This window comes from Corvus kubaryi, unplaced genomic scaffold, assembly GCF_017639235.1.
Source record: "Corvus kubaryi isolate FWS band 111438036 unplaced genomic scaffold, C.kubaryi_AGA036_p1.0 37201, whole genome shotgun sequence".
Lineage (NCBI taxonomy): Eukaryota > Metazoa > Chordata > Aves > Passeriformes > Corvidae > Corvus > Corvus kubaryi.
This window is the reverse complement of record NW_024581058.1, coordinates 328,866-345,628: the sequence shown is the minus strand read 5'-3', so window position 1 is coordinate 345,628 and position 16,763 is coordinate 328,866. Positions and strand designations below refer to the sequence as shown.

The following is a 16,763-nucleotide window of genomic DNA, read 5'->3' as shown; positions in this document are numbered from 1 at the left end:
AGAGCCCGCTTGGAGCATCAAAACACGGCACTTGGCCTTTAATTCAGTCCAGCAAAACGCAGCACTTCCGTTTCTCTTTGTGAGCCCGAACACACAGGACTCGCTCTCTTCCTCAAGCCCTGAGAACAGGATTTAGTCACTGTTTCTGAGTCCCAGCTCTGGCCATACCAGCCTGCTCTCAGGACTCCACAGTGCAGGATTTAGTCTCTGCTTTTAAGCTCTGCGCCTGCTTTTGAGCCCCCGAAACGCAGCATTGGGTCTCTTTTTGTGAGCCCAAAACCGCTCCGATCCCTCGCGTTCGGAGCCCCCAGAAGTGCCCGGGGCCACGGCTGGACCCCAGCTGGGCACCAGCAGCCGCTCCCTCACTCCCCGTGGGATGGGGAAGAGACCAGAGACAAAATTCCAGCTCAGAACAGTTTAATAATGGAAACCAAGACAAATGCAGTCATTTGAGAGTAATGACAACACATAGTGACAGTGAGAGCAAGAACATTGATAACAACAATAATGAACAGGAGAGAAGCCCCTCCACATCCCACCTTTAACATTATGAATCCAAAATTTAACCCAGAGCACCACAACCTCCCAGTGCAGGGGATTTCCATAGTCCTGCTGTGATCCATCTGGGGCCAATTCCCTTGTCACAGCCCATGTCCTGCAGAAAAATGGGAAAGATTGGGTATTAGGAGGGAATTCTTCCCTGTGGGGGTCATGAAGCCCTGGCACAGAGATTTTGTGGCTGCCCTATCCCTGGAAGTGTCCAAGGCCAAGTTGGATGGGGCCTGGAGCAGCCTGGTCTAGTGGAAGGTGTCCCTGCCCATGGCAGGGGGTGAAATGAGATGATCCAGAAAGTCCCTTCCCACATAAATCATTCCAGGATTCCATAATGATTCTATGATCTCTCCCTGCATTTATTTTGCATTGTTTCCTCCCAAATATAGACAAATTTTTAAAGGAATCATTTAAAATTATTTCAGGAATAAAAAGAAGAGCATCAAACACACAAGAATCACTCCCACATCCATCAAATCATTAATAACTGGGAGCCTATTCCCTCATCTCTGTCCTTGTTTTGCTTTCCTGGAAATCCACATCATCCCACAGTTTCTCAGGGAGGTATGGGCTTACTGGAAGGTTTGCTCTGTCAGAGAGCCAGGAGGGTTTACAGCACTTGTTTCTCTCCATCTTTAACCAGGTTATCCCCAGAATGGTGGTGTGGGAGAAGTCTGGAATTACTAGAAATGGATCAAGTTCATATTTTTCCCCCACCATTTTCCAACTGTTTTGAAATTCCTGGAGTTACCCTCAAATGTGCCCTAGAAAACTACTATGAAAACATCAGAGGAATATCTTGAAAAGGGAAAACCACCTCCAGCAGCAGCCAAAGCAATCCCACTGCTGGTCTCCAGGTGCTCCTGCCAGAGCTCCCAACAGCCATTCCCATTCTGAAACAAGAGCTATGGAAGGCATTCCTGCTGTCCATGAGGGTGAGGAGGCAGTTCTGGATGTTCTTTGCTCTGAAATCAGACAACAAACAGAGTGTAAATGTCACTGTTTCTGAGTCCCGTGATTCCATGGGTGGATCAGCACCTGTCCCAACTCCATTCCAGAAACCTCCTCCCACTAACCCTCCTCTTTTTGCTCCACATCAGGGATGTGCTGCCAAGTGCCACAGGCACAGGATGCCTCAGCATTCCCTGAGCTCTGAACTTGTGGCCTCAGAGCTCTGAAATGACCACTCAGCCCCAATTCCAGTTGGGAATGTCTCAAATACCACCCCCTACCCCTCCTTGCTTCCCCTCACAGCCCACCACTGGCACAGCTCACATGGAACGTGACTGACTTACTGGGTCTGGAATTCCTGGCTCAAAAAGCAGGTGTTGGAATATCCTCTCCTGGTAATATCCAGAAGACCAGAAGGCTCCCTGGAAGCCACAGGTCAGGGGCAGAGTCAGATGAACGAGCCTGAACTGGTTTTCAGGGGATGCCTCCCCAGCCTGTGGCTGCAAGAACTCCAGAGCTGTTCCTTCCCCCTGGGACAGCCAGGGAAAACATGCCCAGCATGGATTTCTGACAGGAAAAACCTCACTGCTCCAGGCCACTTGGCTCCTCCCAAATGCAGGCCAGCACTCCAGCAGGCTCTAAGGAAAAAACAACAGGAAAGACCATCTCAGGGCACTCACCACATTCCTCACTGGAACTGGGCTGTTCCCACATCTCTGTGATGGCTGGGAGCATCCCCATCTCCTCACTCTTCTGTTCTGGAGAAAGAGACAACACAGCCCTTAAACACCCAGTGTGCAATCCCAGCAGTCCAGGGAAAACCACCTCACTTAGGGAAGAAACGTAATGCCCAGTTTTGGCCAAGACTGGATAAAACGATAAAGCAGGACTGGAAACATTTCCAGGCATGGAGCCTCCCAGCTCTCAGGCTTCTTCCCATGGAAACCCCAATCTTGCCTGGGACTGGGCTTAGGGAGAAAACCCCGCCTGTTCCACCAGCCTGGCATGGAGGGTATTCCATGGACACCCCAGGAAGGTGCCCCTGACCGTGGCAGCAGTTTGGAACAGGATCTATACGGTTCCTTCCAATCCAGACTATTCCAGGAGTCGAAGGTTACTTAAACTCGGTTTGAGCTACTTCTCAGTTCACAACTCCTTCCCAAGCCTCATCCTCTGGGCTGCCTTTCCCACAGCTCGATGGGAAGGGAAGCAGTGGCTCCTCCCCCTAAACACACCCACTGCCAATTGCTGTGCCCTGCCCAAAACCACCGGATGACACGCGGGGTTGATCCACGGTCTCGTCTGTTTTCCATAACCCAGCACTTCAGGGACTCCAGAGTCAGACAATCAGGATCAGTCCCAGGTTACAGGTACTGGCACAAACCACCTGCAATTTCAGAGGCTTCCCTACCAGTAGTTGGGAATTCAGTGCTGCCAAGAGCCCTGCAGTGATGATGGATTTATCTGCTCCTACGGATTAATCCCCAACACCCACTGCCAAGTGCTGCTGGAGCATCTCTCCAGGGAAAGAAGCTGTGCCCCGCCCAGAGGGTCTTTAGTGGGGTCCCTGCCAGTTTCCCATGATGGATGGGAAGCTGCTACAGGCTGGATCTCAAAAGAACTTAAGTAATTTACTGAAAGCTTCTAAAACAGGGACTTGTTTCCAAGTCTAAGGCAGCTCAAATCCAAGGGCTCGCCAGGATTCCTAATAAAGTGCTGCATAAATGTGTCTATGTACCAGAATCTTCCTTTAACCTGATTTCAGGGAACAGCTGCCTGGGATTTTAGTTTAAATTTACATCAGCCTGAGACAAATCAGACAGAAAAAAATATCCAGAAGCTCAAGGTTGACTAAACATGAAGTAAAACAAAAAAACAGCAGCTCAGTTCCTGCATGGCCCAGACCTGACACTTCAACTTCTGTGGGAAACAGACAGAAGTGCAGAACAAAGTTCAATCCTACCTTCAAGCAATTCCCAAGGAGCTGAGGACCCTCCACTGAAATCCTGGCTTGGGACAAGGCTCTCCTGCCTGTGGCATTGGTGTGGGTGAGCACTGGTGCTCCAGCTGGGAGTGACAGTTCCTTGCAAGGCAACGTCTCCTACCTGGATCTGTGCCTTCCCCAGCCTTTGGTGGCCGCTGTCTCCATCCTCCCACACCTCCTCATCTTCCTCCTCAGCAGGCCTGGCTTCCTCATCCTGCAGAGCAAGCACAGGGACACTCACCAGCCTGCTCATCCCAACCCTGGGCAGCAGGGATGGACTGCTGGGACCCCCTGGACAGTCACCCCTCTGCTGGGCACCATCCCTGCTCTGCAGTCCATTCCTGTTCCTGGCCTGGCGTCTCCTTTGAACGGGATGTTAAACCACAACCACTTGCTCTGCTGGCTTTTGGGACATCAGAGACTCCCCCAAGGCAGTGGGCAAAGCTCCTGTTCCCACACCCTCTGCCTCCCAAAGCCCTGCTAGGGCCAGGCAGAGCAAGGGAAACCCCTCAGTTCCTGCTGGAAATTTCCTCTTGTGCCCGTAAACCCAGGGAAATCGTGGCTGCCCCATCCCTGGAAGTGTTCAAGGCCAGGCAGGACGGAGCTTGGAGCAGCCTGGACTAGTGGAAGGTGTCCCTGGACTGAACCCAGCAGTTCCTGGGTTTTCCTGTGGCTGCGCTTGTATTGCTCTGGCCTGAACATTTTGAACACCGGCGAGTTCCTGCTCAAATATCCAAAATCAGCATTTTCAGTCACATTCCATTTATTCCCCATTCCCATTGTTACTTCTGTGACATTCATTATTGCTGCATCAAGAGAAATGATCAGGAGTGGAAATTTAATAAATAAAAGACAAAAAAAGGCTTTTGTGGCACATTTTTCTTGAGAAATCAATCCTATTTGGGGGGGGATATAAGTCACCAAACAGGACTCCAATTTCAATGGGAGCAAGAGATAAAAAACACTTGGAGGGCCCATTGGATCTGACACAGCTGGGCAGGTCCAGAGAGAGACCTCGGCAGCTCCCGGCGTCTGAGGAATGAGGGTGGTGCAAGGACCAGCCCAGGATCCGAGCCCACCACGGCTCATCCTGGGAGGCTCTACAGGAGCCAAATCCCAGGTAAGGGCATTCCGCAGGGCATCCTCCTTCAGGGACACGGGAGTGCCCTCCAGATCCCGACATCTCTGCACAGTTAAGGAAAACTCAGAACTCTCCAAAGCTGTGTTATCCCAAACTGTGTTCGCTTCTGAAAACCAGAACATAAGGAAAACACCTGGGGAGCAATGGGAAGGAAAGCTGCTGGAACAGCTCTGATTTCACACATGGTTTATATCATCCATTATACGCCGGCTGGGACTTCCCCTACCTCCACTGCTGACTGCCTCACTTTTACCTCAGAACACTCTTTCCCTGCCCTGCAGATTAACCCAGATTTTACCCCAAAATGTTCATTTTGTCCCCTACAGAATCCGCCCCGGAGCGACGCCCCGTGCCCGTTCCCGCAGCTCCCTCTCCGTCCCCGCCGCCCGCTCGGGGCTGTCCCCGCTCCCCGCTCCCCTCCGAGCCCGGAGCAGCCGCCCCGGGTACCCTCGGCCCGGCCGCGCCGCTCCCCGCGCTCCCCGCTCACCGCCACTGCCGCTCCCGGCACAGCGGCCGCCGTTCCTGCCGGGAGAGGCGCCGGGAGCAGCCCCGGCAGCCGGTCCCGCACGGCCGGTCCCGGTCGCTGTCCCGGTCGCTGTCCCGGTCGTGGTCCCGGTCCAGCTCCGTGTCCCGGTGCCGGCGGAGCCTGGGAAGCGCCGAGGGCGCTCGGAGCTGCAGTACCGGGTGTGCCCACAAGGCGGCAGCACGGAGCGCCGGGAGGCCAGCGCGCATGCGCAGCGTTTTGAGGGGTGCCAATAAACCCCCATTTCAATCCCATCCCAGGTCCCAGATTTCGGGTGTTACAGCGACAGTAAAACTCCGAACACACAGAGCTGTTTCTATCTCCTTCACACAGATCATATTGTCTTACCTTTTCAAGCCCTTTGTTGTTTCATTTATATACACAAACGTTTTATTTGTATTTTCAAAACCTACAGATCCATATTCCATTTCTTGCAGCCTAAAATCCTGCCTATAACACAGCAGATACGGGGGTTTATTTTTAAATCAATTTATATATGAATTAATATTATTTCTCAACGCATAGAAAATGAGAATCTTTGCAGTTTTAAGTATTTTAGACACAAACCCCTCAAGAATTTTCAGGCATTTTTGGGCTATAATCTCCCTGGTTTTGGGGAACACCACCTGACCCCCCTCATCTCTCACTCCCTCCACAGACATTGGAGTGCCCCAAACGACACCATCACCCCCTGGACTCCCCCATCTCCCTTTTTCCTCTCCCCCAGAGAAGGCACAAAATGAGTCCAAGTGCCCTGGCCGGCAGCTCGGTGCTTCCACAAAGCTCTTTCCACATGGACATCCCCCAAAAAAAGAGGGAAAAATCAAGGGAGGGCAGGGCAGCACCCCAAAGGGTTGGAGTCTCCCCAGCTCCTGTTCTACAGTACAGGGAGTGTCCCTGAGGATGGTGCCTCATCTCCCACTCAGGCTCTGCTTTGCCACGTTCCCCCTCCATTCCTGCACTCCGGACAATGCCAGGAGATGTCTCATCCCTTCCCCGCGGTGCTGCTGCAGGGAGATCATGGCACCAATGGCTTGGAAGATGAGTCCAGACCCTGGAATCCCGAGGGTCTGACATCCAACCCCTCTTCTGGAGGGTCCAAAATCTAACACCTCTCACAGCAGCGGGGTCGTCCTCTCTTTTCAGCTAACCGGGAGCCATGGATGGACCAGGCAGTGAGGATCCTACTTTTCGCTTTCCTCATGGCGTTCCTCAAGTCCGCGTTCCTGAGGCTGTAAACAAACGGGTTCAGCATGGGGACAGCGACGGAATACACCAGGGAGATGACCTTGTCCTGCTGCAAGGAGTGGCTGGAGACGGGGCGCAGGTACATGAGGATGGAGCTGCTGTAGTACAGAGTGACGGAGGCCAGGTGGGAGGCGCAGGTGGACAAGGCCTTGCGCCACCTGGCCGCCGAGCGGATCCACAGGACGGCGGCGAGGATGGATGAGTAGGACACCAGGATGAAGGCCACGGTGCTCAGCGTGTTGAACCCCACCACGACGGCCACCACGACCTCGCTGGTGCGGGTGTCAGAGCAGGACAGGGCCAGCAGCGGGGGCCCATCACAGAAGAAGTGGTCGATGGCCCAGGAGTGGCAGAACGGGGAGCGGAATATGGAAACCGTGTGGAGGGTGGAGCTGATCACTCCAGCCAGGTAGGCCCCAGCCAACATCCCAATGCAAATCCTCTGGGATGTGAGCACGGAGTAGAGCAGGGGCCTGCAGATGGCCACGTAGCGGTCATAGGCCATGGCGGCCAGCACGTAGCACTCGGTGGTGGCCCAGGTGGCAAAGGAGAAGAGCTGGGTGACGCATCTCGCAAAGGAAATCACCTTCTTCTCTGCCAAAAAATCCCTCAGGCTCTGGGGGATGATGGTAGAGGAGTAGCAGATGTCCAGGAGGCACAAGTGGCTCAGGAAGAAGTACATGGGGGTGTGAAGGTGCAGATCCATACGGATCAATACAATGGCTCCCAGATTTCCTAGGAGAGCGACCACGTAGACGGCAAGGAACAGGACAAAAAACATCACCTGCAGGTCTGCCCGGGTGGTGAAGCCCAGGAGAATAAATTCAGATGCAAACGTCTCATTTTCTCCAACCATACTGAACATTTTATATATGCAGTTCAGTTGCTTTGTGCCTTTAGATTGAAAGGTTTCATGCAAATAAATCCATTGATAATGATAAGAATGTCAATTTTGGTCAAACAGTTACAAAGCCTTCAGTCAAGAAAAGGTAAATTCTCCTTGAAAGAGAAAAACCACAAGTTCCTGGCACCAGTATCCCTGTTCAGCCAACGTATTTGGAAGCAGGGGCATATTTAAGGCATTAAGAAGGGAAATATGATATCAAAATAATTCAGAAATAAGTTGCAAGGCTTCCTCCTAGTTCTCCTCAATCCACTTACACAGGGAATTCCATGGTTTTCCTGATAATTGCTGGGAAAATAGAATTATTTCTCATCTTTTGACCATTCCCTACTCGGTCTGAGCACTTGAGGAATAAATACCCGCTCCCCATGTCCCAGGAAGAGATTTTCTAGGTGAAAGCATTGGAAAAAGGGACTTCCCTTAGTATATTTTTTCCTGGCTGTAGAAATAAGAGCCGGCATTTGCCTTACCTCACTTTGCTTTAGATGTGATGCTTAATTTGGAGGTAAAAGATAAATTCATCCTCCATCTCGCTGTTTACCAGGAAGAGATCAGCACCTTGTAAAATCCCACACTGCGACAGAATAAATAAACATGGTTTTTTCTCCTGGATAGTCGTGGCTTGATGGAGTTACACCAGAGAGTAAACCAAGAGTAGGCACTGCTGGCTCCTGATAAACGGATCTAAATCTGGAAATCCTCATTATTGCATGAGCCTTGGTTGAAGGGCTGAGTTTCACCCCCAGAACCCAACATCTCCATTCAGGTGTTCTGTGGTCTCCTGGAGTTATTAACGAGGATTTAGAGCTGCTTTTCATCACCCATGTGGAGATGCCTGAGGCAGAGCCAGAGGTGTTAAAAATAAGGAAAACCAAACATTTTTGGGGCTGAATCTGCTGCCATCAGAGAATTTACCTCAATTTCTTGCTTAACTAAAATCCAGCCTCGCTTTTCCTTACTCAACCAACCAACGTTACTTTGTGTGATGGATCGGAGACCTGGAATGGAAATAAATTCAATTAAAACCCATGGGTTATATTTTATTCCTGCTGAGAGGCAGGTGGTTGGTGTGGAATAACTAATGGAGTGCTCATCCTTGTCCTCCTGTGGTGAGGATCTCCGTTGTGGCACCCAATTTCCATAAAATCTTTGGGCACAGCAGTAGAAGAGCTTCCAATGAGCTGCCCTAGGATTCACCGAGATCACCCCATCCAACCCGGCCTTAAACACTTCCAGGGATGGGGCAGCCACAGCTTCTCTGGGAAACCACCTCACCACCCACCCAGGGAAGGATTTATTCCCAATATTCCATCTAAACCTACCTGAAGGTGGAGTTTTGCTCCTCTTTGCTCCCAGGTCCCGTTGAAGCAGTTTTTATACTTCCAGCTGCTCCCAGCTCCACCTGGAGACACACACCAGGGCTTCTCCCACGTAACACCTGTGTTTCCAGAGCTTTGCCCTGTGGAGGATTCACAGAGCCAAAACAAGTCAGGGAATAACATCTTACCCTCCAGGGGGCTGTCAGACCAAGCGAGGGGCAGCCAAGCCCTGAGGGGTCCTGGGATCCTCTGCTGCCAAGTCAAGATATGAAGATTTTAAAATTAGCGGCAGCAGAAGGTGTTATTTGAACAACAACAGTTCAAAAATATTGCCTTTAATTGTTTAATACATCCTAAAACTACCCCCAGGGGGAGTTTATGACAATATCTGTGCTATGGAAGGGTTTGGGTCAGAAGGGACCTTATGGATCATCTCATTCCAACCCCTGCCAGGGGCAGGGACACCTTCTGCCAGCCCAGGCTGCTCCAAGCCCTGTCCAGCCTGGCCTTGGACACTGCCAGGGATCCAGGGGCAGCCACAGCTTCTCTGGGAAATCCATTCCAGGGCCTCACCACCCCTTCAGGGAAGAATTTCTTCCTAATACCCCATCTAACCCCACCTGAAGGATTCAGACAACCTGAAGCATCAGCTGGAAATTATCCTAAGACAAAAATAAAGTGCAGTTTAAAGCATCATTTCCAAATGTTAGAACTTCAAACATCCAGTGTTTTCAACAGGCTCGGGAGCTGATGCTTGGAAAACAAAATATCCAGGTGGGATCAGCCACATGATGCCATTGTTTTATTTATTGCCTATTTCTCAGTTTCCTGAGCAAGAACAAGGCACTTTGCTACACAAGGCTTATGGGAACATCAGGAAAAAAGGAGGGTTTATGTAAAATAAAAAGGAGATGATGTTCCCAGCAATGTCCAACAGATGGTGGTGACATACAGGAAAAGCTGATGGATATTTTTTAACCTTTTTCCTCTTCCAGTTCTCCATTTCATACCTTAAAAGGACTTTTATGGCTCTTTAACATCCCTTGGGATTGACAATGGAGCACCATGGTGCACTAAAGGAGCAAAAATAAGTTGTTTGTGTGAAAACAGGAATTAATTTCATCCAGAAGCAGATGAAACACAACTTTTCACAAGGAAAGGGTTTTTTTGACAAAAAAAAAAAAAAAGCAGGTTGATTTGTCATCCTTGCCAGCACCAAGTTTTCACCCAGAATATGGAGAAATGAGGGAGATGCAATTTCTGTCAGGAGTTACTTCTTGACTAAAAAAGGGAACTTTAAAATAATTATCACTCTCAGTTTTTTTATTTCAGGTTGTTCAGGTTTTTTTTCTTGCCTTGTTTTGTTATTTTCCAGTCCCTTCTCCCCACTGCCAAAGTGCAAATCTCCGGATACAAACTCCCCTGATAATATTCCTGACTTTGTTTTTAACAAACCACCAGGGGCATAAAGTGGAAAACTAATTGTAGCTTTGTTGAAGGCTTTGAAAGGCAGAAACTGGGGGTGGAAAAAGGAAAGGACAAAGGTGACTGTTTCAATTGAGCCTGGAAATTTATCCTGCTTTCAAATAGGGAGTGATTTATTAATTATTTCATTGACTTGGCTTATGGGCAATATCTGTCTATCTTCAAACTGCATTAAAACTGAAAATTAATTCGTTTAGATGTTGTCCTTCCATCTTTCCTAGGAAGGGCTTTTCATGGCTCCCTGATCCAGCCCAGAAATCATGGAAGTCTGGAATGTCTCATCATTCATCAACTTTATATGGGGGATCCTGAGACCTTTCATAGAATCCTGGAATGGTTTGGGATGGGAGGGACCTTAAGGATCATCCAGTTCCACCCTGCTGCCATGGGCAGGGACACCTTCCCCTAGACCAGGTTGCTCCAAGCCACATATCCATAAATACATATGGATATAAATGTGTAACTTGCCATCCTAGGGCCAGAGATCTCCTAGATGTCTTTTCTGATCCAAAATTATATATTAAAATCCAATAGCAAATTTTATATATTTATATATAAGATGGAAAACATTCTTGGGTTAAATGTGTGCACCAACACCCACATGTTACTGGATTTTCTTCTCCCCCACAAACCTCCATGAATCCCACTTCATTCCCAGCTGAAAACAAGGTATGGGTGAGAGCCCTGGCATGAGGGAGGGGGAAAAAGAGCCAGACAGAATTCCCTGACCCTGATAACAAAACAAATCAGCATAAAAGGATTAAAGATAAAAATCCAATTCTTACCTCACCAGAGGAGCATCGGGATCAGACAGTTCCTTGAGGAACCCTTTCCATCAGCAAAACATCCTTTAATAGAAATATTATTTAATGTATTTATATTTATATTTATATTATATTTTTATATAACTCTACTTCAGGGTCAGTAGGTGGGTTTATTCCTGGTATCCATTGCAAACACCTTAGGGTGTCCTAAGTACCTCTGGATGGATCCCTGGAGCAGCTGGCTGGGATTACAGGAGATGAGGGCTGATCCAAGCCTCCAGGTAATGAATGAACCCAAAAGGCTTCCAGGCTACTCCTGGTTTAGCACCAGGAGGTCTGTACAGGACCTACCCATCAGATCCAGAGTCCATTAAACCTTCTTATTCTGCTCCAGGTATTCCCAGGAATATCTCAGCCACCCACAAAGTAAAGTTTGGATCCACAGATGGGATTTCTCTATCAGCTATCAATAACATTAAGAACGTCCTGTGTTATCTGAGGTGGAATTAGAGGGATCAAGAGACTCCAGGTAGCCTAGAAGAGGCTGTGCCATGTCCAGAGGAGATCCATGCAGGGTCACATAGAATCCTGGAACGGTTTGGGTTGGAAGGGGCCTTAAAGATCATCCAAAAGCTGATGTTTTGGTTGGGTGTAGCTCTATAAACAACAATATTTTAACATCAGTGTTGGAATTTGGTGAGTTTCTGCACCAAAATTTCGCCACCTATTCCCATTACTCCCTGTTTTATTACCAGTCTTCCAGGCACAACTTCAAACACCCCCTCTTTTCTCAAAATAATAAATAAAACCATGAAATCTGGTTATTTCCATGAGAAACTTCTGATACTTAGAAAAGAACAACCAAGAAGGTAAACCAACTTGTAAAAAAAGTTAAATAATTATCAGGTAATTAAGTATAAACCTTTGAACAGTTTATCACTAAATCCTTCCTCTGCCTTTGTGCATGTTCCGAGAAAAATGGCAATTTTTGCTTTCATGGCCATTTCTGCTCCATTTCTTTGGCATTGCCCCAAATCAGACTTATTTTGTCTCTGTCCAGGACTGTATTACCCCAAATCACCACTGACTTCCCCAAAAACCTGTTTTTCCACCTTCCATCCTGCTTTATAAATCAGAACCTAATTTATTCCAAGCCTCCTGATGTTCTCTGAGCCAAGACTCCAAACTACCAGGTGAGCTGGTGATGATGAGGCAGGTCCAAGGTTGACCTAAATGCTATGGGGTTTTTATTCCTCAGTTATTTATTTTAATTATGAATCCAGTCTGTCAAACTGTTCTATTATGTATCATTCCCGCTGGATAAAATTCACATTGGTAAACTTGTGCTTTACACCTTTATGAGCTCTAGCAGGCTGAAGCATCTGAAAACAAAGTCAATCCCTGGTCAGGGTTGGATCTGTGATCAAGGCAAGGTGCAGATTAAAGGAATCCAGAGATGTGCACGTTTGTGAAACTGGAAACCAGGACTTCTCCAGTATAACTCCAGAGGGGAAATAACCTCTTTGGGCTGAGCTTAAATAGAGTTTGTAGGTCAAGGGTGTGGATGGAGCCCCCAGATGGGGTGATTAATGCAAATTAGTTCACTCTGAGACAACTAATCCCTGTCTGAAAGTGCTCAGAGCCACCTGAACATCCGGGCTGCAAGTACTTCAACGTGGATAATCCCATCCTTGAAGGAAAACTGGGCTGTCCCTCCACAGAGGGACATCAGCAGCTCCAGAGCCAGAGGTGCTTTGTGTGACACCTGGGGACCCTCTGACCAGCCTGTCATCGCTGGTGCCGTGTGTCCATGTGACATGGTGGCTCATCCACAGGATGGATTTGAGATCCCTGAAGCACAATAAGTTTCAGGATTCCATTCTATCCCCTTTTTTTTGCTCTTTTCTTTGTTTATTTGCTCTGCCATGAGGAGCCCTGAGGGTTTTATCCCAGGAGAGCAGAGGGAACATATTTACAGCCCTGTCACCCACAGGCTCAGCTGTCAGAGTCAGGGAAGGAGCCCATCCCTCTCCACATCAGCCTGGATGTTCTCTGCTGCTTTTGGGATAAACCCTTGGCTCCCACCACTGCAGCGAGGGCACAGGAAGAGCTGTAAATCCAAGAGAAAGAAGTTGACTTCCTTCTTCATGTCCTCATATCCTCTTTTTTTGGGGGCTGTGTTGGAAAACAGCCTCCCAAAAGTAGGACTTTTTATAATAAATGGGAGTAATGGCTTGCGCAAATTGGTTTTTATTTTCCTTAGGCAGCTAAAGCAAGATAAATGGATTTATGGAAGTGTTAAGGATGAGTCTTATTTAGTTATAAAGAACTGTCAGCAGAATACAGTTGTTAACAAATCAGCCTTTGGAATTGGATTGTTTTAAAATCCATTCCCATTCCAAGTAAGTTTTATCTTAATTCCCATGGTTTTTGGATGTTTCAGCCTGCTGGAGCTCAGAAAGGTATAAAATATGATTTTATCCATGTGAACTTTATCCAGTGGGAATGATACAGTTTGATGGACTGGATTAATAATTAAAAGCCAAGGAAAAATGTTTTTAATGTGGTGTAATCTGGGATTTCACTGGCACTGGGACTTTCTCCCACTCCAGGTTTATGTTATCTCCAATGAGATTCCTCCGAGCTGTCGTCGGAAACAAATTTCTTTCAAACCATAAGGGTATAACTATCTGATTCTTTTTTTCATTCTGAATTAATATGTGCCAGAGTAAATCCATCATTTTACACATCCAGGCATGGAAAAACAAACTTGCCATTCGTGTTACTTCAAGCTCCGTGTACTTTCCCAAGCACCTCAGCTGATAAGTAAAAAACTATAGAATTCATGTTTGGAAAAGACATGGAAAATAGCAAAGTATGGCAATTTAAATGGTGATTGGTTGGAGTTAAACATGGCCCAAAAGCTAAACTCTGGGGTTTACCATTTTGATGTATTTCTTCCCTTTGCCTCAGCAGGTAGCACCCGGCCATGGGAGGAAACCACACGCAGCCCAAATTCATCCTCCTGGGAATTACAGACACTCCGTGGGCACAGGCCCCTCTTTTTGGGCTCTTCCTGTTGATTTACATCATCACTTTGGTGGGGAACGTGGGGTTGATGGTCTTGGTTTGGGTGGCTCCCAGCCTTCACACCCCCATGTACTTCTTCCTCGCCCATTTTTCCCTGGCCGACGTCTGCTATTCCACCATCATCTCCCCCAAAATGCTCACAGACCTGTTATTTGGGAATAAAACCATTTCCTGGGCCGGCTGCGTGACACAATTCCACCTCTTTGCTCTCTTCGCCACGGCCGAGTGTCACCTCCTGGCCACCATGGCCTACGACCGGCACGTGGCCATCTGCCACCCCCTGCTTTACGTCACAGTCGTGTCCCCTCGGGCCTGCTGGCAGCTGGTGGCCTGGTCCTACCTCGTGGCCTCCCTCAGTGCCCTCATCTACACCAGCTGCACATTTGGGGGCTCCTTCTGTGGGCCCCGCCAGGTCGACCACTTCTTCTGCGACGCCAGCCCTGTGCTGAGGCTGGTGTGCTCCGACACCCGCGGCAGCGAGGCCGCCATCTTCGCCCTGGCCACCGCCAACGGGCTGGGCACCAGCCTGGTCATCCTGCTCTGCTACGGCCGCATCTTCCACACCATCCTGGGCATGCACTTGGCACCCAGCAGGGCCAGAGCCTTCCACACCTGCGCCTCCCACTTGGTGTCTGTGTCCGTGTTCTATGGGGCTCTGTTCTTCATGTACCTGCAGCCGGCGTCCCGGCATGGCAGCCGGGACAAGGTGGCCTCTGTCTTCTACACTGTGGTCAGCCCCATGCTCAACCCTTTCATCTACAGCCTGAGGAACAAGGAGGTGAAGGCAGCGCTGGGGAAGTGCAGGAGGAGGATGTTAAACCACTGCCGGCATCAGAGAGGTGCAACTCATGGCATCAGGGAGTCCTGGAATGCTTTGGGTTGGAAGGGACATTGAAGATCATCATCTGGTCCTACACACCATGGCCAGGGACACCTTCCACTAGACCAGGCTGCTCGAAACCCCATCCAACCTGGCCTGGAACTTTTCCAGGGATGGGGCAGCCACAGCTTCTCTGGGAAACCTGTGCCAGGGCCTCACCACCCTCACAGGGAAGAATTTCTTCCCAGAATCCCATCTAAAGCTAGTCTCAGCTTAAAGCCATTCCATGTTGTCCTGCCACTCCATGCCCTTGTGGAAGCAAACCATTCCTCTAAAGTAAGAGATGATCCATAAAAATAATCAGATTTTTCCCTGATCCTAACAATTTTATATAGATTCTTCCACAATTCCTCACAAAACTCAATTACAATATTTATCCTAGAGAAATAGACCTCACAGTCACATATTCCTTGGGAGGAAACCAGGAGTGGGAGCTTCAAACTTGAATTCCCTTTGCAGCCACCAGCCTGTCGAAAGACATCACTCAGAATTATTCCAGGCTATTATTCCAATTAAACCTCTCTTTCTCTCAGGAAGAACAAATCACAGTTTTATTGGTTTATAACTTATTTTGCACTGAGCAATATGTATTTTTCTTGCAAGATTATTGTCCTTATCCCTAAACTGCAATAAAATTCCGCATTACTACCTGTGAGTTATTTATTAGAGTTGAGCTTCTGGGGTGGGAGGGAGCATTTGGGAAGAGGAAGATTCTTTTTTAATTTGATTGGTAAAAAAATAAGATAAAAGGCTTAAAAAGTGCATTTTTGCCAGACTTAGAAGGATAAAAAACTGATGCAAGTCAGGATCTCAAGATACACCTTGGAATATCAAGGGGAATGCAAGCGTCCAAGTGCCAAAACACACCATGAAAACCTAACAAGTGTGTTTCACTCAAAATTTAAGCATGTGTCTGGTTTTCATAGGAGAAAGAATCCTTAACACCTGATCTATGGATCAGATGGGAGCCGTCTGGGTTTGGAAAAGGCCATAAAAAAGCCAAAAACAACAGTTCTCCAAATCATGGCTCAATAAAGAAGGTACAGGAATGGCCACAACACTGGGGGGAGAGCAGCAATCCTTCATCTTTTCCTGGCATGCACTTTTAATGGAAAAACCTCCTAATTTCTGCTCATCCCAACGAATTGCAGAGGATATTTGTCATTTCTGAGGGCAAACTGAGTTGCAATCCTGCAACTTCCTTTCACAATAGGGGTGGTCTGGATACGGTCAGCAGACATTCCCCCTCTTCCTCCTCTTCTCCACACACCTGATTTTGGTTGTCCCTCACCCATTGACACCTTTGAGGGGTGGGATGAGCTCTGACTCCACAGGGAGATAGGCCTTGGCTGCAGCAGGGAAAGGTGGAAGCAGGAAAATTTTCTCTTTGGCATTGTGTTGTGTAGATGTTGTGTTCTGAGGAGTTCTATGAGCATTAAGTTCCATTTGAAAAGTGAATGGATGGTGAAGAGTGTCCTCCTTCTCTGGAAAAAAACAGCAGGAGAAGAGGTGGTTTAGGTCTGGGGGAAAATGGCTTCCACCTGGGAAAGGTGGATCTGGAGCTGGATGAAGAAGTTGGAATCGATATAAGTAGATGATAAAGGGCTTGGCAAGACAGAGACTTCTGATATCAAAGTTGGGTGGGAAGGGACTGTAAAGCTCATGCCATTCCAACCCCCTGCCATGGCAGGGACACCTTCCACTGGACCAAGCCCTGTCCAACCTGGCCTTCAACACTTCTAAGGATGGGGCAGCCACAGCTTCTCTGGGAAACCTGTGCCAGGGCCACACCACCCTCATAGGGAAGGATTTCTTTCCGATACCCAGTGTAAACCCACTCTCCTTCAGTTCAAGATTTTCAGGTTTTAATGAAGAATTAAGAAAGCCCACCAGCAGGTCTGATGCTCCAGAGTCCCACCATG

General features: G+C 48.4%; 2 protein-coding genes across 4 annotated transcripts; one reads left to right on the top strand and one right to left on the bottom strand.

The window, feature by feature from the left end:
* Positions 1 to 922: 922 nt before the first annotated feature.
* On the bottom strand, positions 923 to 7,255 carry LOC121661829 (olfactory receptor 5A2-like). Of its 3 annotated transcripts, none has more exons than XM_042022376.1 (2): positions 6,347 to 7,255; positions 923 to 1,185 (listed from the first exon to the last, which is right to left on the bottom strand). In XM_042022376.1, the coding sequence occupies exons 1-2, from the start codon at positions 7,253 to 7,255 to the stop codon at positions 1,048 to 1,050; spliced, it is 1,047 nt and encodes a 348-aa protein (XP_041878310.1). In that variant the 3' UTR covers positions 923 to 1,047. The 3 variants fall into 3 exon arrangements, with proteins under 3 accessions (XP_041878310.1, XP_041878312.1, XP_041878311.1); XM_042022378.1 differs by lacking the exon at positions 923 to 1,185 and adding an exon at positions 2,184 to 3,019; XM_042022377.1 differs by lacking the exon at positions 923 to 1,185 and having other exon boundaries at positions 5,742 to 7,255.
* A 6,579-nt stretch (positions 7,256 to 13,834) lies between these two features.
* Positions 13,835 to 14,856, top strand: LOC121661807 (olfactory receptor 5B21-like). Its single transcript, XM_042022346.1, has one exon. It carries the CDS (start codon positions 13,861 to 13,863, stop codon positions 14,854 to 14,856), a length of 996 nt encoding a protein of 331 aa, XP_041878280.1. The 5' UTR covers positions 13,835 to 13,860.
* Positions 14,857 to 16,763: the final 1,907 nt, after the last annotated feature.

Bases quoted from the DNA above. Each gene is read 5' to 3' on its own strand.
- LOC121661807 (XM_042022346.1), top strand. From the start codon at position 13,861: ATGGGAGGAAACCACACGCAGCCCAAATTCATCCTCCTGGGAATTACA.
- LOC121661829 (XM_042022376.1), bottom strand. From the start codon at position 7,255: ATGGTTGGAGAAAATGAGACGTTTGCATCTGAATTTATTCTCCTGGGC. The intron at 1,186-6,346 runs GCGAAAAGTAGG...ACCTGGTTAAAG, and splicing joins TGAGGAACGCCATGAGGAAA to ATGGAGAGAAACAAGTGCTG.